The sequence below is a fragment of the Orbicella faveolata genome, unplaced genomic scaffold (assembly GCF_042242905.1).
Source record: "Orbicella faveolata isolate gen_17 unplaced genomic scaffold, um_ofav_v1 contig_47, whole genome shotgun sequence".
Taxonomy (NCBI): Eukaryota; Metazoa; Cnidaria; class Anthozoa; order Scleractinia; family Merulinidae; genus Orbicella; species Orbicella faveolata.
Window position 1 is genome coordinate 24318056 of NW_028301577.1, and position 21485 is coordinate 24339540.

Consider the following 21485-nt stretch of genomic DNA (forward strand, 5'->3'; position numbering starts at 1 on the left):
ATTTATTTATAATTTTATTTTACTGGAATTCGGTAGCTGTCTTTTTCTACTGCAACCACCTGCCCCCACTACTCTTTCAACCACTTAATATAGAGCCACACCCCCAACGATGGCATCACGCACTTTACCCCTTGTGTAACCTCTACCCTCGGTTACAATTTTAAAGCAGCCTTTGAATATATAACGTTCAGCTGGAGTGTCTTCAGGTATAAGGGACCGTTCATTTTTTATAAGGTAGGGGGGGCTGGTGGGATTTGGGGGGGGGCCATGCGAAAAAAAATGGCTTTCGAGGGGGGGCCATCCCAAAAAAATAAGGGGAAAAGGGGGGGTCACGTGAAATATTTTAGTAAAACTTTAAAATGGGATAATGTTTGAATATCAAAAAAATGCTATAGAATAAACATAGAAGGCAGGATACAAATTTATTACAAACTTTCCTTCTGCTTTAAAAAAACGTTTGGCGACAAAAAGCATTTGTAGCTACTGAAAAGAAGTATTTAACACTGTTATTTTCGAATTCAACTTTCACTGGCACTCATCTTCATCTTCGCTGTCGTCGAGTTCTTCGTCGCCGCTTGTGTTGCTATGGGAGTCTCTTTCACCGATGCTGCAAGAAGCAGCAATGCTTTCCGTCAGAGTGTACTCTTCAGGGTACATGAAGGTGTAAACATAATCTCTGACTTCCTGCTCAATTGGACTGAAAGAGTGTGGAATCGTGTTCCTTTACATCTTTCAATATGACCGTGATTCAACTTTTCCACCATTGCTCTGTGCTCTTTGATGGAGAAGTTCAGTTTTCTTCCATCACTGGGCTTCAACTGGTACCCTGGCATGGAAAACTCACTCGCCCTTTCTGAACAGTCATCCGCACTTAGAAAGATTGCTTCTTTTGCTTGTAGGATGTCAAACTGCCTGGATCGTTCAGCTGTAAACCTTTTCTTAAACGACTCGTCGCTTTCGCCATTATTGCGCACTTTGGAATGAGCCTCTTTCATGATGCTCATGTAGTAATGCGCTCTTTTCCCGATTGGATTAACAATATAGCCAAGGCTTGTTTTCCGGAGACCCTGAGGTATGGTTGTATCATCAGCAGAGGAGGAACTAGTGACCTACCAGAAAAGGAAAGACGATTTTTTTTATTTATTATATTGAACTGATATTATTGAATGATCATGGTTCGTGTAACCATTTAATGTTGTATTCGTGTAGTGAAATGTAGACCTGAGTCAAACGATATATTAAAAGACGCATACTATTTTAAAAATGTTCAAACAGTTTTAGGTGCTATCTTCACAATAGGAAAATACAGAAGTTTCTCATTAAAAGTGAAGCATACATGCGTTTTTAATGTCCAGATAAAAATAGGAACGTTAACACTGACAAGAAATTAACACTTACCTGCTCATCTTCTTGTACTTCAACAGCTTTCTGTTTTACCTGCACAGGGCAACATTTATACATGCCTATCACTAGAGTAGAGGTAAAAACCTTCCAAATAAAGACATCTGTAAATTAAATGTAAGAATATGTTTCACACAACACATCAACAGATTTCCAGTTTTTTCACAACACTTCGTACTTGGTTCAGTATCACAATGCAGGAGCAAGGAAAGACTCTGTTCCAGGCCACTGTTACTTCCGTAAGATTGAGAAGTTTATGAATGAGCACTATGAGGAGGGGGAGAACTACAGGGAGTTTCTAAAGTTGTCCTGTCAAGAAAAGGTAGGAGAAATTTGTTCTTTTTGTTGTGAATGGACTGGACCACCCATAGAAAGATACCCTAAACCAGTTCCTGACCATTCCTGCCTACCGGAATACCACTACCTCTCCTACCAGAAGACCCCAAAAGAAGGGCGTGATCCAGATGACTGGCAGGCAAGGGTCCAAGCGAAGAAAGAGCATGGAAGTGGCAGGCTGGTTTTATCTGACCCAGAGAGCGTTGCTCTATTTGCAGATAAGTTTATTGTCAAATCAAAGTTTGTGGTGGATTATCTTCAGCATCTTGAAGTGCTGGAATTTAAAAGGAAAAAGAGAGCAGAAGAAAAGGCAAAGTTAAGTAGGGACGCAAAAGATAAATCATATGAGGATTATCCTTGGACTGAGTTGTGCGAAGATCTAACCAAGCTTAAAAAGCTACGTGTTCTAGAACTAAACAAGCACTTGAACCACCACGGGCTGAAGCAGCATTTGAAAACTAGCAAGAGTGAGAAAGTAAAGGCCACTGAAAGACATTCATGCTTGCAGCAGAAGAGTCCTCTCAGAGCTGGCCAACCAACACTGAGAAGTGCAAGGACATTGACACAAAATGACAACAGGGCAAGTGCTGACAGCAGTGAAACGGATGAAAGTGACAATGATGAGTATGACAGTGATGCCATTGACTCTGGGGGAGAAGATGACTCAAGTGACGTCATTCTTGCATTTATCAATTCAGATGAGAAAGATGCCAATGAGAGGCCAAATGCCACACGCTCAGGGCGAGCCATAACTAGGAGATCCGAAATTGACTTCTCTTTCTTTTGATTTGTTTTTTAAACCACAGCTGTCTGTAGTAGAGGGATTGTGAATATTGTCTTCATAGTGAGCACAATAACGTGAAGTAGGGGGATAATAGAGAAATATTAAAAAAGTTGAAATCTAAATATTAATATCGCTTAATAGGGGTTGGCCGCTTAATAGTGGTTGGTGTACCTTGAATAATTTTATACCATCGGGTTATGACTTTAGCTAAATTTCTTAGTAAACATGTTAATTCAAGACAATCATGATAGACGTCACTCTCGGAAACCCATGGGCAGTTAGTGGGGGGGGGGGGGGGGGGAGTCTAAACGGGTCTTCGCCCGAACGTTTTTCTCACCCGTTTAGACTTTTCCCCGCACCCACTAAACTGCCCATGGGTCTCCGAGGATGACGTCTGTAATGATTGTTTTGAATTGACTCCATGTGTACAAAGAATTTATAACGCGATAGTGAAAAAATATTCAAGGTTCACCAACCTCTATTAGGCGGCCAACCCCTATTAAGCGGCCACCTCCCATTTCCCCGAGGGTAGCCCACTGTATTATACGTAGACCAAAACTAATTGCATAGGGCGAAAAGACCTAGGTACGAGTTTAGCGTTACAGTATTTACGCAGGGCGTGTACGTAGCGGTGGTCTAGTAAAAGATGACAACACGGGCAATGGTTAACTATTCATTCTTTTCATTGCTTAATTTAATCTCTTCCTACTCAACAAGATTGTGTGCTCCGTGTGGTTCCAAGCCTTACGGAGCCTTACGTATTAGGATAGAAATTGTCCTACCCCTACCCCCTAAAACGGGATGACAGCATTGCGTGACGAACGAACAAGGAACCGATGCAAGCAAGGATTCAAGCAGCAATAGATCAAACGATGATCAAACCTAATATTTTGGTGTAGTGCAAAGTAAGCAACTATGTACAAATGACTTAGCCGTTTTTGACTTAGATGCAGTGGTGATCATATGTGTCGAAAGAGGGTCATAAATTCATGGTATTAAATTATTGTATTATCCATTAAATAAGTTGACAGTTGGCGATGTACATCGGACATTGTGTAAACAAAAGCAAACTTCTGCTTTATGTGCGACGAATGGTGACAGAAACACGTCAAATCGGCTTTTGGACCTGCCTTTTACAGCAAATAAGGTTAGAACATTTCGAAATTATCAGCTCTGTGTCTATTCCAACTTAATATAGCTCAAGACATGTGGCGCGTACTAAAATATGTCTAACCCGTAAATTGAAATTTGACGACGGATTGTCAAATATCTGCATTTTTAACGTACTTTGAAAAGCTCTCGCGTCGCTCACAAGCATTTGCCCAGAGAAATTTTTACAGGAATCTGTAGACCATTCTTCTGCGATTCAACCACCAGAAGCTTAATCCATTTGAAGGTTTCGCACATGGTGAAAATCAATTATTTTTACGAAGTACTTTAAAGTGAATGAAATACATGTCTTCGAAATTTAATTATTTTGCACCCACATTTAAACATTGCACAAAAATATTTGAGTGTTTTAAAGACGGAAGAACGATGTGGTTTTGCATGCGAGGCTCTCAAACTTGTTTAATAAAATGGTGCGTCAAATGACGATTTTAACGGAATTTGGTAATTTGCATATTTCTTTGAAATAAAAGGATATTTTGCCAAAAAAGCTATCCAGTAGTTTTTGTCATGCCTTAGCCTATCTACCATAGGAATATGAGCGAAATCGAATTTTCGACCCTTGCCGAGTTATTTTCCATATTTATGGTCAGGGACTCTTAAGATTTTTAATAATGTGTTTGTTTGAAGCCATGCTTACCAAACGGGTACTGTATTTATACATATCAAATATTATAGTACACTTAAAGCAGCAAAGTTTTGTTGTTCATGTTCGAAGACAATTTTTAAGAGATACAAAAATACCAAAAAGCTACTAAAAATCACGGATGGTAACAACAAGGTAAGATCAAAAGGTTAAAGTAAACCATGTTGCATCTTTAAATCATTAGGATTAAAACAAATGAATTTAGCTGATACGTGACAACAATTATATACGCTGTTATCTAATCATAATTCTAATATGCACTAGATAACGCCTTATAATGTCGTTGTAATGATTTACATGTAGACGATTGCATATACCGTTAAAACTAATATCGTTAACATTATTTTGTAAAAGTATGACTGTTGTAACCCGCGTGTTCAAGTTTATTTTATAACAGGTTGGACATGAGCCCCGCAATGCATAAATGTATTCTATATGCATTCTTTGAACACGTTCGTGTACATGTGTTCATTACACAATAAATACAAGCTTGTTTAACCCTTTGAATACCAAACTTTAGCCAAAAAATACCGTTTTTAACCGTTTAGTCAGGTTTTTTAGCTGCCATGACGCTAAATAAGCCTAAGTTTTGCTAAGAAAGCTTTTTTTATTAAAAGGAGAGATTTTTCGAGGATTAGGCACAAAATTGAGCAAAAATTTCAATTCCGGCATGCGCATAAGCCCAATTTTTTTTTTTGCCATTAACCGTTCTCAATTTTGTTTGTTGCCCTTTTCCTTTCTGTTTTTCTCGGCCCTTTTACACTGGCTACCTTTTGCGTTGTATGTTCTTTCTGGCTGCCGTGAAAAGTTGGATGTTAATTACGGGCGAAGCCTAGAAATGGACCTTGATCAATCATAGGCGTAGTGGACCATTTTACCACCGTTTTTGCAGCAAAACTGATTACGTTGTTTTTCGATTTGCGACGTCAGAATGTCGTCGATATCTAAACCTGACCATTGTGCGGAAAGGCCTATCCTAGTACTACTATCTGCTTATCAAGAATATCTGATGACATTTAAATTGATGACGTCACAAGTGGTACAAAGAGCACGACCATTAAGTGGCCGTATATGGCCACTTGGGCGTCTAAGGGTTAGCATGTTGATCTTTTTTGTAGTTTAAAGTTCACAGTTTGTGAAGTCTACAAAGGGAAGGATCATCGATACCTCAATACCTTATTTTCGCAGAGCAGAGCATACGTCGGACAGCGACAACTTACCACGCAGAAAAAATAACAGTAATAATAACAATAACAATAATAACAATAATTCATAATAATTAACGATAATGATGATGATGATGATAATAATGATAATGACAATGATAACGATAATGATAATAAGTATAAAAGCCAGTTCATGGGTATCTAGCCACCATGTGACTGAGCGATGGGATGGCCGAGTCATTATCACAGAGTATAAAATTAATTTTATTAATTTATACGTTTCAGTGACACAACGCGAGTTAGTCCTGCTGTTAAGAGCCAAAAATAACCAGAATTGTTCATTTTGTGATAAAAGCATGAAACTTCCCAGGATGACCAACCTCTATAAGGTAAACATTTTCTGATATGGAGCCATCCCAAATTTCCAGCCAGAAGCACGCTACACGCATGTCAAAAAATGACATATTAGGTCCCTACATGGGAGCGAGGCTGAGATAAAATGCTTATTCGCTAAGCCTTTTCCGGAGTACTTTGCCTAGATTTCTTGCTTTTTAATGTAAAAGCAACTTATAAAGTATCTGGGAGTAGAAAAATTCGTCACGTGATTAGTCACGTGACCATCATTTTCAATAAACAACAAAAAAATACCGAATATTGCATTAATACGATTAATAATTGTTTTTCTCCTCTTCTTTCTCGTTTTTCCTCGAAAATAAAAAGAAGTAATTAGTTTGAACATTACAATATAGAGTAATAAGATATTCAAACTTAGAAACTTGTGTTTCAGCATGCACAATGTCATATTGCGGCTTTGCATCAAATCGAGGCCGAGACAAAGGATAGATCTATGTTGGCTATTGAAGTGATTTGCTTAAGTCTGGCTTAACGGGATATAACTAATTTCGGTGCGGAATTCAAGAGAAAACTCTGGATTGGTTTAAATCGTATTTGACTAAGTACACACAATGGTGCTCCGTCAATGGCTGTCTCTCTGACTTCACCACTCTTAAATGTGGTGTGCGACAGGGAACGATCCTTGGTCCTCTTTTATTTCTATGAATTTATATTAACGATTCGCCTAACTGTCTATCATTTAGCATACCTAGAATGTATGCTGATGACACCCACATTAATTACGCTGGTTCTGATTTCCATCCGATTCAGTCTAGTCTATCTCACGACCTTGAAAAACTAAGCAAATGGCTTGTGTCTAACAGACTTACCTTGAACGCTACAAAAACGGAATTTATATTGATCGGCTCCAGGCAAAGATTCAGTACTCTATCTGATACACTCGAACTCTCCATTAATAATGTTCCGATTGAACAAGTTTCCTCTGCGAAATCACTTGGAGTAAATGTCAATGAAAATCTGACGCGGCATTCCCACATCGACTGTGTAAAAAGATCGCTTCTGCAATTGGAGCCATAAATTTATTTAAGGTAATTCCGACCCTTGAAATTGTTCTACTATCAAACTTTTTTTGCAACTTGGCATAATTAACATTCATGATATGAACATTAAAAAAACGCAATAAAAAAATGGGGTCACCGTGCTTGTTAACGCCTCAGCAGGCTCTTAAAATTGGGCGTCAAAAATTCGTAAGATGAATAAACAATCAAAGAAAGTCAAACTCTGTGTGATATAACACGCTGCATTGAAAAATAATCGAGCTTATTTGTAGCGCACGGAGATTACGAAAAGTCACCTAAATAACCGTATTTGTCAGCATTGTGGCGTGAAACAAGCACGGTGACCCCCTCTTTTTACTACGTTTTTAATATCTCCTTGTCCTGTGACAACAGCATACCAAATTTTATCGGAAATCTATGGCGGGTTCTTTTACTAGGGAATCACCTTAAACAATCATACATACATACATACATACATACATATATTTTTGATCAGTATAAGCAGGCGGGAAATCTCTAATGTCGTAGATTCAAGTTATGATAACAGGAAAAGCATTGAAGTCGTGCAACTTTTTTTTACCGGAGACGGCATCAAATGCTCACGAAAAAGAATTTATAATTCCAAAAACCATATCAGGCTGTAAAGAGTGAAAATTAGGAAACATTTTGTGTCTCCAAGTTTCTAATTTGGCGCCAACAGCCGGTAAATCGAGTGTCGCCAGGTAGGATGATAGTTGTGTTATCCTGAACAAAATATGTAGTTCCTCATTAAGTTAAAACTAGAATTCTCAAGTTAACCATTATATAACGCTAAAGCAATCTTTTCGTCTGGGCTAAAACCTGTAGCCTTTTCAGCATAAAAGAACGTAAGCTCCCTGAGTAACTTATTCCATCTGGTTCCGACCTCTAAAAACATTGAGCATACAGTGAGGAAAGACAGAAGCTTTCAACACAACTGCATTTTCCATCTATTTTGACGAGTAGTTTATTTTTACGCCTTTCAGTACTACTTTTACGTTTATCTCAATGCAAATGGTTTCCAAAATAATAGCAAAAATTGAGAGCTGACCCCGACGTGATTCGAACACGCAGCCTTCTGATCTGGAGTCAGACGCGCTACCATTGCGCCACGGAGTCAAGTCTGTTTTAGTTATATACGATTTTAAATTTAAATTGTAGGAGTGTTTTAATCTGATATATGGCAGGGATGGTGCGATAGATCATAAAATGAATGTAAGTCTAATGCGGCAAAAGTGAAACAAGTGTCCGAGAAAAGAAAAGAAAGATTTTTTTAGGCAAAAGTGATGCCACCGCCCCTGGAAAAGTGCTTGTATGAGTAAGTCATTAGGTTCGTCTGTTCGAGATGTTTCAAAAGGGTTTTCCCTTGCAAGGAATTCCCCTGGAACAAGTGAGGGCCTGGAGGGTACTCCATAGAATGCACAATATGGGGAGAACTCCGCTCAAAAAGCGTGGCAGTTGTCCCTACCCTTTTCTTTACCTATATCCTTACGTTTTCGCTTTTTGAGCGGAGTCTCCCCATATTGCGCATTATATGGAGTACCCTCCAGGCCCTCATTTGCTCCAGAGGAATTCCTTGCCAAACTTCTCTGGCCCATCGTTCCAGGTGCCGTATAGGCCACTGGCTGCTTACTCAGACTAATGCGGAAGCTAACTTCATTCCCCACCCGGGTTCCGACCTCTAAGAACATTAAACATCCGGCGGAAAGACAACAGGTTTCACTGACATCGGCATTTTCCATTTTAGTCCAGCTGTTAAGGGACAAAATTGTTTGTTTTTTGATAAAAGCATCAAACTTGGCAGGGTTACTAACCTCTACAAGACAAATATTTCCTGATATGGAGCCATGCCAAATTTTCTTCCAGAACCATGGAATACGCATGTCAAAAATATGACATACGAAGCCCTTACATGGAAACGAGGCTAATGCAAAATACCAATTCTTTTTGCATTCTGGGACTACTATGCCTAGTGTCTTGCTTTTTTAATATAACAACAAATTAACCATTGCCTTTGAGTCTTAAATTATGTCACGTGATCATTATGTTCAATTACCAGCAAAGCAATACGCACTGATGAAATCATTACCATGTTTAGAACTACCAAGGAAATTAAAAACAAACTACTAAGTGTTCTCGAAGATGAATATTCCTTCATCGAGTTTAGCAGGATCATTTCTAAATTAAAATGCCAGTAGCAGTAGTAAAAAAAAAAAACAACCAACCAGCAATCAAACAAACAAACAAAAAATAATATTATCTATTAAATCACATTCTTTTCCTACTTTTTCTTTTTACTTTGTTCACTTTTCTTTCTAACTTTCTATTTTTCTCTATTTATTATAGTAATAATAATAGTAATAAAAGTAATAATAATAATAAATCATTTGTAACTATTGATAGACTGGCCCGCCTAGGCTAGCATAACTATCCGCTGGCCAGTCTAACTGTAAAATGTAGGTTTTATTAAGAAATAAAATGATGACGATGAATGGTGATGATTTTTTACATACCAATTTTATTATTTGCAATGTAGATTCTATTATCTAGACTAGGAAATTCAAACCTTGAATGTATGTTTTGGATGTGCCAAAAACGTAATATCAGAACTATGCATCAAATCGAGGCTGAGATACAGAGTCAATTTATATAGGTTTGATTGACATGATTTTCTTGAGTTACTTGCTTACTGTGATTGAGACACCTTTTCTATTTCGCGTTTGAAATTTTCAAATATGCCGGAATAGATCAGGTATGTCACAACACTAGCTGAACTTTTTGGTCTGATGGAAACGTTTTGAAAAACAGCTTTCATTGGCTGTAACGTTCCTAAGCCTGCTTTTAAAGACACTAGCTGAATAAATGTTCTTTTAGTTGTAATTTCCACCAAAACTGCACAAACTGGTCAAGATTAGCCTTCAAGCATATGTTAATTTTGTAAGAGAACAAGAGTTTAGAATCACTTTGCTGCAGTACTTTTCAAAGGAAATGCAGAAAAAATGTAAATAGCATTAAAATGTAAAATACATCAATCGTGTCAATTTAGATAATGCAGCCTATGAATTTGTTTAGGTTGCTTTTAAAGTACGTTTTAAACTTAAATGAAAAAACAAGGAAACTTGTAATGCGACCTACTGGATGGTATATTTTATGTTTGTTAGAAATATTATCTTTAATCTTTAATCATTATTTATATACGGTAAAAATAACATGTCTAAGATCCTAAACCTAAAATTCTAATCCTAATATCATATTAACTTAGAACAACATTCTACTTATAAACCTGATTTCCGTGATTTCAGGGTAAGCTGTTCCAAAGGGTTACGCCGCTGTAACTAAAACTATTTTTCACGTAGTTAGTTCTCGGAAAGGGAACAAGTTTGTTAACCGAGTCCCTCTGAGCATAATTTGATTCATTTCGTGTTACAAATTTGGAAATGAGATATTCGGGAACCAGACCGTTTAAAGACTTGAAAACCATTAGGGCTTTCTGAATTTGACATTGAAATTGCAAGTCTTTCCAGCTGAGTTTGTGAATTTCTTTGGTAGTTCTAAACATGGTAATGATTTCGTCAGTGTGTATTGCTTTGCTGGTAATTGAACATAATGATCACGTGACCATCACGTGACATAATTTAAGACTCAAAGACAATGGTTAATTTGCTGTTGTATCAAAAAAGCAAGACACTAGGCATAGTAGTCCCAGAATGCAAAAAAAATTGGCATTTTGCATTAGCCTCGTTTCCATGTAAGGGCCTCGTTTGTCATATTTTTGACATGCGTATTCCATGGTTCTGGAAGAAAATTTGGCATGGCTCCATATCAGGAAATATTTATCTTATAGAGGTTAGTAACCTTGACAAGTTTGATGCTTTTATCAAAAAACGAACAATTTTGTCCCTTAACAGCTGGACTAAGTCGTATTATACCCAGATGTGTAAGCAAGTTTTTCAGTTTTATTCGCTTGATGGTTGGCGATTGACAACGACACTAGGAAAGAGCCAGTCCTGTTGAGTAAGGGTGAAATCACAGACACGTGTTAGTACAGACAACATTAACAAACATAACCAATATCCTGAATCAAGAGAACATCACAGTGATGTTCTCTTGTCTGAATACAAAGTCAAAAAGATGTAAAGATCAGTGGGTTTATGGCAAAATCGAGCACCTGAAGCTAACGGTTTGCATTTCCTTGATATATTTCGAAGTTCTTAGTACCAAAGTTAGACGATTGTACAGTAGCTCCTAAGGGACGGATCATTTTATTTTTAACGGGGGTGGGGTGGGGGGGAGGGCAATTACCAAAAAAGTCCTGCACAGCAAAACTAGAGAAGAAATCACGCACAATGAGCCAAGAAAAAATATCGGGCAAGTTGAAAAAAGATTCTTGCACAACCTGAAGATGAAAAACAATTCTTGTTTGAAAAAGATTCCCCAACCCCCTCCCGCTCAAAAATAAAACGGTACGTCCCTAAGGAGAGTTAATTATTCACTTTTGGGAAAGGCATGGTTAAAACAGAATAACATCGAGACTTAACAGTGCATTACCTGTTTAAGAGGAAGAAGTTGAGGTTGTTCTCGTTGAGAAGACAATCTGAAGGACACTACCTGTAATCCTGCAATGTGTGAGTCTTCGCCTGTTGACTGGCACACCCTGCGGACCTGAAGGATGTAGCAGCTCTCGCTGTCCGGTACAGAAAGACTGTTCGATTTCGTACCTACAATCACGTTCGTTGAAAACGTATCAGTCAAATGTATTAGGTTTGTACGGGATATAAAAAAAATTTAACGCCGATCAACTAGTTAACATGTGCTCTGATGTGCGGAAAGTGGGAGGGGAGGGCACTTACCTACACCAGCCAATAGTAGTAATGATGACTGGGGGGAACCTCTGTTCCCCCATCTATTTTGGTCATATTTACTTACACATTGGGCTCCTCAGAGGCGTCAAAAAACAAACAAAATCATTCATTAAACAAATAAACAACTATCAAAACATAGTTACGATAATGAACACCCGACATTACAAAACAATCAAACACCCAAACAATTGTTATTTTTCTTTATAGACAAAACACCAAAAAGTTATTTTCCCAAATGTTTAGTTTTTATGCAGCAATACCTTTCGTCTTCCTTCGCCATTTCCATCATGACGATATCACAAGTTACTGTCAGTAATACAATGCTTTGCTTTCCAATAAATAAAATCTTACTGCAAGCAAGCAAGCAAGATAGAAACAAACAACGAGCAAACAGGAGGGGAGCTAACAGCGAGCAAACTAGTTACATTCTTTGGCAGATGAAAATAATAAATACATCGACCTTGTGACTAAAAGGATCAACTTCAAGCTTAAAGAAACTCTATGCTTCCAGCTTTATAATTTACTCACTAAAATCGATTTTCAAAATCAGAGTAGTTTTCCACACGCTTTATCTCTATAACGAAGTCGCTGACCCCCAATTTTTTTGCATTTCTGCCACAAGTAACTTATTATCTGACTGCAGTAAAAATTTTTAAAAAATCTATCGATTGGAAAATTTTCGCGGGAACGTCCTTAAATAACACATTGCATATCACAGTATTTTAACGATCATGGCTGAAATTGTAACTGCCGAAGAGGAAAATGTAGGCTTTAGCTTGCAGGGAAGTCAAATGCTTTCCTCAAAACAGCGAAAAGGAAAACCTTGCACAAAATTGCGCCACTGGGCTGTTCAGTAAATAACTGGTGGGACAAGGAAGTAACAGAGCTCATTAAGTAGAGATCACGCATAGTTCCTTTTACATGTATAATATGCCAAAACACGTATTTGTCAGTTTAGTCAAGTGTTTTATCCACACACTTGGGAAATTAAAAGATCGGAGTGATAGATATTTGATAACAATTTTTTGATAACCAATGTAACGCATGCAGCAAAGCATGCACTGGCAGGAACAACACCACACCAGAAACGCTTGCCTTCAGCGACCCCTTCCATGGAAACATTTTATAACGGCTACAAGAACATACGACAAGTTAAATAAGTTGGACGCGTTTCTAGACGACTTAGCGGCACGCGTTCTAATTTGTAAAGAATAGATCGTTCTAAGAACAAAACAGGTTTCGATTGTTATAGTTACCAGTTGCTCCATTCAAGTGTTGCTTAGTTGTCGGAAACAAAGGATTACAGTAGCTGCTGGCTTAAGCGCGCTCAGATGTCTTATTCACAACCAGCACAAGTTAATAAACGTCACAAGAATTTGATCAGTAACAGTTAGAGCATTGATGCAATGCGTCAAGTTTGATGACATATCAGTCAAACCATGTTTATTCAACACACCCTCCTAAACAAAACTTATTTAAGGTCACTGCACTGTAACTAAAGCCTTTAAAGTGCCACTGAAACGAAATTTTTGTATGTGAGATTTTTGCTTAGTAATAAAGTTTCAACCTTACTTGGAAACACTGCAAACTTTTTTTCGCATACGGTAAGCGAAAACTGCTTTTTCAGCCGTTCGAAGTTGGCTAGTTAAGCCCAAAATTGGCGGCCATTTTGGCGCGGCCAAAACAGCCTAGTGACGTCACTGGTTGTATTACTCTCATGCCGCGCTGAAAATTTAGAGTGATTATGGGAGAAGAGATTACTGTTCGAAGCCCCCTAAAAAACATCTTAAGGGCATCTCAGAGCTGTAAAGCAGATAATAACAGTAGCCTTAGACATGAAGAGGTCGAGAGTCGATCCTGGGGCTTTCCAGTCTATTTAATTGGATATTTGCAGGATATTTTATGTAAGCAAGCAAACGAGTGGAAGTTCTTAGATCGCAAAATGATCGGGACTCTTGGTGAAATGGCCAGCACTCAATTAAACAATATCTACACTCATAAAGTAAAAAAGACATGAAAACAAGAGAAAGCGGCTTTTGAAAATATTATCCAGAGTGCTGCTGCACGAATCGCAGCAACAACGCTTCGAGTTTTCGAGTCGCTTCGCTTCGAGGAAACCGGACACGTTGTGAGTTTCACAGCGGACAAGATTGTGCCACAGTGACCTTTAGTCCAGTTGTATCTGCTACATCCTACAAGTTATCACAACAGCAAAATTTAAGAAACCTTCTTTTATATGAGGGAGCGAATTTAAACTATAAAGGTAAACTAAGCTGCCATGACCCTACAGGTATGTTTTCAGGAAACGAGAGAAAGCGTGACAATGTCGGCGGCGAAAGGTCATATATGCAAATTGATTCAAATTCCGTTTAATGAATCTTCGAAAGGAGTGTAAACTAGCGACGTTTTAACGAATTGTTTTGAACTTGGATACTATTAAATGAAGATCATAGACATAAGTATTGCTAAAGAACTCAAAGTAATCCATCGGCCGTGAAATATTGCAATTGGGAGATACGTGTAAAAGAGAAGCGAAATTCCCGCTTTGTTTGCGGCGATAAAGCAAACCCTGCTGCGGATCACAATTTTCAAAGATTCATTTTGTCTACCACAAGAACTTTCACTTATTAGTATCATAAAACGATGCCCTCTGTGTGCAAAGAAGTACTCGACTCAAAGCTTGTGGACTGTTGATAACTTCGTGATTGTGCGGATGGCTGATGCGCTTCCGGCTTTTAATGCTTTAAAGTTGCCGAGGATAATATTCGAACCTTGTAATAGACCTTAGATTAACGTGAGAATCCAAATTTCAGAACCAGGCTGAAAACAGACGACGAAATATCGTGTTTAGGCTTCAGGACGTGATATAAAAGTTACCACAATCGTCTTCGAAATCTCCAATCGAGTACTCAAGATGTTCGAAAAGTATACTGAGCTGTTCTAATCTGTAGCATTTATTTTGGTGAATCTACGCTCTCTGGCGCCCTCCAACGTTTATGATGTGTATTTCCTGTCAAGGCTGGACAGAAATTACAAGGTAGAAAACTAGTAGGTATCGACAATATGAAGAATAAACTTGAATAAATCAAGTGAAAACAAGAGAGGATCTATAGCGCTTCTTGCGTGAATACAACCAGTGACGTCACAAGGTCCTTAAACTCGGTTCCAGAGCCCGGACACAGTTTTGCTCCAAAAAGTCGATTTCAACAGCTAAAAAAAGCACTTTCCGTTCGGATTTGACAGAAATAAAGTTCACCATTACTTTAAGCACGTTTGAAGCTATAGATTGGGATAATAAAAGAGAGTACGAAAATTTCGTTTCAGTGGCACTTTAAAGGCAAAATTTTTCGAAAACAAATTTCTTCACTCATTTGTAGAGCTAAAGCATTGACTCAAAGGCTTAGTTAAAAAATTAACGTAAAATTTAGAGGTTAAAAAGATCAGTAACGTTTGGATTAAGAGACTGTAAAAAAGGTGGTTACTGAGTTCGTTGTCAAGAAAGCAGACAACTTGGATAAAATCTGGTGAGAAAACCGGGTCGAAGAAAACGAGGAAAGACGAAGAATCTTCCATGAAAGTAAGATGGAGGAACAAACCGCAAGCGATAAAGGCTCATGGTTCGAACAAAACCTCCTGATCGATTTTAGTTTTCTGGTTCGCGGTCGGTTTCCGCCACTTTTGTCTCTTTCGCTGACCGGGCGCTCTCGGTTTTCCCTTGTCAGAAGCCTTTCTGTTGGATCTCAATTTTCCCGTAACTGCAAATCAATATGACTGCAAAATAGTTTTTCCCGCAAATTTCAATGGGTTCTTTTTATTAGGTCTACTATACCTTTGGAAGTTCCAAGCTTGTGTTTCCTTGTTGGGTGGCACGTCCGCGTTGACAACTTCTTTGATGTCGTGTGATAAGATTGCAAAACTTTAGGAGCCGAGAACTCGGGCTTCCCGCGAAGATCGAAGATTGAAGATCGACAAATATATATTATGTTCGCCTATTTAGTTAATTTAGTATAAGTCTGCTAGTGTTCATCATGAATGCCGTTCTCTGATTGGCTACGCTACTCACTACCTATTCTGTTGTAGATAATGAGTAGCCTATAACTTAACAAAGTGACGGCCGCTTCTTGGCGTCTTCGAAGTGTCTGTGAAGAGGATTCGGATAAAGTTTTGAACGACTATATAAGATTTATACGAAAACAATTAGATTGTTGACTAGCGATTGCTATGCGTGATAGTTGACGAGGACAAAATCAAGTGATAGAAACCTCGAGCTTCTAATCTATTGCTTTTTAAAAAATTGATTTTCTGCGTTACCAAGAGGAATATCGAAAAAACTTCACACACTTCTGCTGATTGACATGCTGCAAATTGTTTGGTCGTACGTGCGAAAACGAAGGCAGGTGATTCAGTACAGCAAACATTGTCAGTTTTGCGTTTGAAGGCTTGCGTGCGCTAACAAATAGATCAAATCTTAAAAATAATTATTTCTCCTGATTCTACGCTTTATTAGCTTTATGCACGGTTTTTTTGTACTGTTCTATCAGGTTTTGTCAAAAGTGACACGAGGACGAAAAGTGTCAGTTCTGACAGACACCTACAGTTTATTGCGCTCTCTGAGCAGCTCACGGTTCTCTCCTGCATCACGCTATTTTCCTAAAAAAAAGTAAGTTAAGTTAGCCAAGTTAGGTTTAGTGATACGTTTTGTTGCGATTGATCATTAAATAGTTTAATGTTTTTCTTTTTGGTGTGAATTTGTTTTATAGCAATACCATTCGCTGTAAGGACTTCAAGTCCGGTAAGTTGAAATCTTTCTTTAAGTAATTTTGTTGTTTGTTTTCCTAAAAATACACTGTTTTACAAATTCTAACGTAAGGTTTAAATTGTTCTGTAAGGCACCTTTTCAGGAACAATGAAATCGAGTGTACATTTATATATTCTAATCCCGGCATATACAGCAAACACATTGGGGGAAAAACAACGCGAGAATCTGAGCTGAAATAATGGTAGTTTAATTCATTACATCTGACTGGTTTTCGTATAGATACGGTTTCACCCACATTTCACCTCTGCTCACCATAAAGTCTCCAGTAGCTAAGTGGTTGGAGCGTCCGGCTAGATCACGGAGGCTCGTAGGTTCAAATCCCATCTTGAACTCGGATTTGTTTTCGAGTTGATGTTATTTTTACATTTAAAAGACGGTTTAATAATTGTAAAAAAACCAGGTGTTAAAATACTAGCTTTTCCCGCTCTGGTAGAACTTGTCCAGATCGACGTCAGAAGCATATGCTTCTGTCGATATTTATCAAACTTACTATTCCATTTATGACACAACTGAAAAGCAATTCATTTGAAAATAACAGTTTGGTTCCCAGAAATGAGTCAATGCATGCTAAAAATATTTGATTGTTTTTCTTTGCAGTTGCGTTGGCAGGACCATTCATCAGGAAGGACTTCCTGTCGACAACGTAGGGTTGAAAAAACTTAAAATCTAATTTCCGATAGACCTTATCACGGTTTTGTAAGCCATCTTGAATTGAGGTCTTGAAGGGTGGGCAATATGCGTCAGAAATTACAGTGTTTTATGGAAATTCAATGGCAAATAATTTTCTTAAAAGTCGAATTCTGAACTTACGTCTTACAAAGATAAGATTTTAGACAAAGGACGCTTAAACAGAGTTCAGATATTGAACACTCTCCTCTTTTGCACAGGTGAAAATGAATTTCTTCGTAATACTGCTGACCATCAGGACCTATGTTTCAAGTTCATTTACTCCTGACAACACTCGCTCCTCCTTTCTTCACACTGTAGAAGACTATTATCTACAAGGTCACGTAGGCCATCGTCAGATGTCTCCCTCTGTTTTGTCATGCGCACAACTCTGCCTGAGAAATCGTCCTCTGTGCCGCTCATTGAATTACGACAAGGAAGGAAGCAAGATTTGTGAGTTGAACGATGAAGGAATAGACATTACCCAGACTGATGTCACCTCCCTTGTTCCTAAGAGTGGATTCATCTTTGGTCAACTGTTAAATCTCACGGTTAGTAATAACAATTAATCATCATAATCACTAATGGAACAGAGCTCTTCTGACTACAATCAAATGGTAATATGTAAATTAGCCAAGCCTAAAAGCGGAGCTCCTATTACAATAAACTAACCTTTCTTAAGCCTGCGATCTAATCAGCGGTCAACTTCACAAAAACATGCGACTTCGATGAGCTTTAAACCTGAACCCGCGATATGATTTTTGATACTGGTAAGCGGATACCTTGTTTTGACCGGTGTCAATTGACCATAACATTATCCAACATCAAATATGTATGCTGTAAACCTATAAGCTGGAATATGGCCGCCATGTTGCGTGACGTCGTCGTCGTCGTCGTCGTAGGGCGCACGCGCCCGCGATCCACACCACTAGCCATGTTGACCATGAAAAAAGAGTTGCACAGTTTTCTATTTATATGCGTACATGTGGTTGTGTTCTTATAGTTATAATACTCCCCTTTTCTGCCCTTCAGGCCGCCGGAGCTCCGCTATAAATTACTTGCAAGTTATGCGCTGCTGAGTTTGTTGTTGTATATGCACTGGAAGACTAGTGCTATATGGAAGAGAAGCTTAGGATGGAGAGATACCCATCACTTGTCATTTACCATTTATAGTCAGTTATCCTTAGCTCTTTTCATTTCCCTTAGATCTGACGATATTGAAATTTGTCTCAAAGAGTCAGACAGAAAATATAAATTATTTATAGGAACGACATAGCAATAAATTTTGAAATATTCAGTAGCGATGTAGGTTCCTCAGCAGTGTAGGTCTTCTGGCGCCAAAATTCTACATAACACGAGTGGAAGTTAACGAGAACGAGAAAAGGTATTAAAACGAGTATTTTACGATTATGTGAAAACGAGCAGGGAAACATTTTTCTATTTTTTTTTTGTTGGAAAAAGGCTGAGAGTTAAAAAAGTCCTGGAAATAGATCTCAGGTAAAAGTCATCTATCGTCAAATATGTCAGTGATCATTTAGAGTTAAATCGACCCTTATAATTAAGGTATTAGTTGAAGTAGCTAACCACTTATTTTAAATCCCTTTTCTTCTTAGAGTCAGTACGGCACCGATAAAGAGCCTTTAAATACTGGAAACAAAGGTAAAACCGTTGGTCTGATATAAACATCTTGGGCGGGGTAGAACTGTTTGTTTCGGTCAGAGACGTACTCCTGATTTGAACCCATAAATAACAGTAGTTTATTGTTATACATTTTCATTTTAAACCATTTATTATGTCCAACTTTTTGTGTTCAAAACTACAGTTGTACATGTAATAGTGTGTAACGTTTTCATGTGCATATGCACGATAACGCACTCATTAAAAATATGTTAGTATCAATGTTACTAGTCAGTTGACACTTATCAGTATTAGCTTGACTTTATCGAGATTTTGCATGGGATGCTGTACTGCTGTAATGCCGTTATTACTCAGCTATCATCAAAAATTTCAGCCCTTTTCATAGCTATCGGTGGTAAGTTTTACAGATCTCCGATTTCAGCTTTAAGTTAAAAAGGCGCCATTTCTCAGGAGAATATTAAAATGTTGAGCAATTCTCAGCTATCGGTTTAACACTCTTTATTGAAGATTATCAACATTGTTTCATAGAACAAACTTTTGTTTTCACAACTCTGGGCGCCCGAGGAGAAACTGGGCCGAAAAATACATCCGGGTACGTAGGCACATCGCTGGAAGATAAAGCTAGATAACGTTAGACAATGGCATCCAAATTTGGACTGTTCCCGTGACTGGAATCTACGTCATTGAAGTGTCAGGTGCTTCAGGCGTCAGCAGCACGACTATAGATCATTCACATTGGAGTCTCGGTGGCTTAGGAGCCAAGATAAAAGGAACTTTCAAACTTTATCAAGGAACACAGCTTAAAATCCTTGTTGGTCAAGAGGGTCATCATACTGAGCGCTTCAGTGACGCCGCAGGAGGTGGGGGAGGTGGAAGCTTTGTGGCTTTTTTAAATACCACTCCGCTAATCATTGCAGGAGGGGGAGGGGGTGGAGGATCAGCAAGGAGACAATTCAAACACGGTGACCCCGGTCAGGGAACAGAAAATGGCACCAGGTGTGGTGGGACGGGAGGGTCCGGTGGACAAGTCTGTGACGCTGATACGGGCAACATTGATTCTGGCCTGGTAGCTGGAGCAGGAGCGGGACTAAAGGGGGATGGGAACGGGAGACCTTTGCATGCAAAGAGGCTATCAAGTTTTATTAATGGCGGAACTGGGGGAACATGTCCGCTATCCCAAGGGAGCTTTGGTGGGGGTGCATTCGCCTTTGTACTTAGTGGTGGTGGGGGTGGGTATTCCGGTGGGGGAGTTGTTGGGACTTCGTTGACTGGTGTAGCAGGGGGAGGGGGCTCGCATAATAGCGGAGCAAATCAACTGAACAAGGCGGGTGTTAATAAAGGCCACGGGAAAGTTATAATCAAGTTTAAACCTTGAAGCAGCACTGTCGTTAGATATGTATTAAGGTTGTCGTTGACTTTGACATTGACATAATTTATGAACTCTAACTAGAAAGCCAGTATAATTATAAACGTCTGCTTTTACTCAATGACAAAGAAAGCAGTTTGTAAAGAAAAAGCATGCCTCTAAGAAGAATCTAGAATCCTGAATCATGACAACTGATCCTAAGTTGTCCGTTGTACTGTACTGATTACTATAGCAACCGGGTTAGGCTAATACGCTGATCACTCGTCACTGTGACATTGTAAACCTGCTATTCCTATGTTGAAGTAGAATTGTACTGGATATAAACAATGCTTATGCTGAATAAAGACTAAAGGATATATAACTCTTGTGACAATGAAAGGGAGTACTTCTAGTTTAAATGACTTCACACAGCTGTACATGCGTTCAAGTAATGAGTCTACAGGAAATGGCAAACGACAGATTGCCGTTGATTCTGTTCTATGGAAAATTTGAACTTAAACCCTAAAGGAGACCGACCTGGGTGGCTTGAGCCTTAGTTGACCCCTAAAAGTACTGCTTTGAAACGGACAGTCAGGTTTAAACCATTTTCGCTGCAATTACCGCAGGTATGCCAAGCTCCCTGAGAGCGGTTAATCTTATAGTATGACATTGTGTAACAACGTAAATTCATGGGTTTGTATGGAATGTAATCATCATTTATAGCAGTTCGAAATATGGAAAAGAAATTCAATAAAAACGACTTACTTCGACTCTTCTGTGTATTTCTTTTGTTAAGGTTAGCGTTTTGGAACCGTTTCAAAGCGATTCCAGCGAGTTTTAGTTTCACTGTTTTCCTCTCCATTTATCATAATACAGGGCTAAAGAGTCAGACCTGGGTTTCGTTGCGTTTTTGCCAAAGCAAGAGGGCAGCGTTTCCTAGCGGTTGACTAAGAAAACGTTGCGAGAACAAGTTTAAGAACAGATCTAATGACATTCACTTTACACTCTGTCCCCACCCTCCCACACTTCCTGGCAATTAATCATTTCACTAAAGAAACTGTTAGTTAACTTCGCTCTGACGAGGTCTTATTCACTCTTAAAAGATCAGCTTCACAAATTTTCTACGGCGGTCAATACCTTCATCAACCTCAAGTCAAAAACTAGTTAAGATGAGCTAGGATTAATTCATAACTACAAGATCAGCAACGAAGTTGAGCTTGAAGGA

At 38.6% G+C, this 21485-nt stretch overlaps 2 protein-coding genes and 1 non-coding gene across 5 annotated transcripts; 1 reads left to right on the forward strand and 2 right to left on the reverse strand.

Annotated features, from left to right (window-relative positions):
• Nucleotide 1: 1 nt before the first annotated feature.
• On the reverse strand, nucleotides 2-15834 carry LOC149097717 (uncharacterized). Of its 3 annotated transcripts, XM_089279369.1 has the most exons (4): nucleotides 15622-15834; nucleotides 11539-11648; nucleotides 1399-1505; nucleotides 2-1109 (listed from the first exon to the last, which is right to left on the reverse strand). In XM_089279369.1, exons 3-4 carry the CDS (start codon nucleotides 1459-1461, stop codon nucleotides 633-635), a joined length of 540 nt encoding a protein of 179 aa, XP_089135495.1. In that variant the 5' UTR covers nucleotides 1462-1505; nucleotides 11539-11648; nucleotides 15622-15834; the 3' UTR covers nucleotides 2-632. The 3 variants fall into 3 exon arrangements, with proteins under 3 accessions (XP_089135495.1, XP_089135496.1, XP_089135494.1); XM_089279370.1 differs by lacking the exon at nucleotides 15622-15834 and having other exon boundaries at nucleotides 11539-11808; XM_089279368.1 differs by lacking the exons at nucleotides 11539-11648; nucleotides 15622-15834 and having other exon boundaries at nucleotides 1399-1526.
• On the reverse strand, nucleotides 7978-8049 carry Trnaw-cca (transfer RNA tryptophan (anticodon CCA)). Its single transcript has one exon. It is a non-coding gene; the product is annotated as a tRNA-Trp (tRNA).
• Nucleotides 15810-21027, forward strand: LOC149097719 (uncharacterized). The gene is given in 7 exon segments (XM_089279367.1): nucleotides 15810-16452; nucleotides 16553-16584; nucleotides 17209-17254; nucleotides 17499-17828; nucleotides 18891-18936; nucleotides 19444-19535; nucleotides 19538-21027. Coding segments are annotated over 4 exon segments (1215 nt in total). The 5' UTR covers nucleotides 15810-16452; nucleotides 16553-16584; nucleotides 17209-17254; nucleotides 17499-17504; the 3' UTR covers nucleotides 20291-21027.
• The last annotated feature ends 458 nt before the right edge of the window (nucleotides 21028-21485 follow it).

What these genes read in the sequence shown, in the direction of transcription:
- LOC149097717 (XM_089279369.1), bottom strand. Translation starts at nt 1,461, where the DNA reads ATGTATAAATGTTGCCCTGTGCAGGTAAAACAGAAAGCTGTTGAAGTA. An exon ending in AAGTACAAGAAGATGAGCAG is followed by an intron (nt 1,110 to 1,398) that starts GTAAGTGTTAAT and finishes CTTTTCTGGTAG; the next exon opens with GTCACTAGTTCCTCCTCTGC.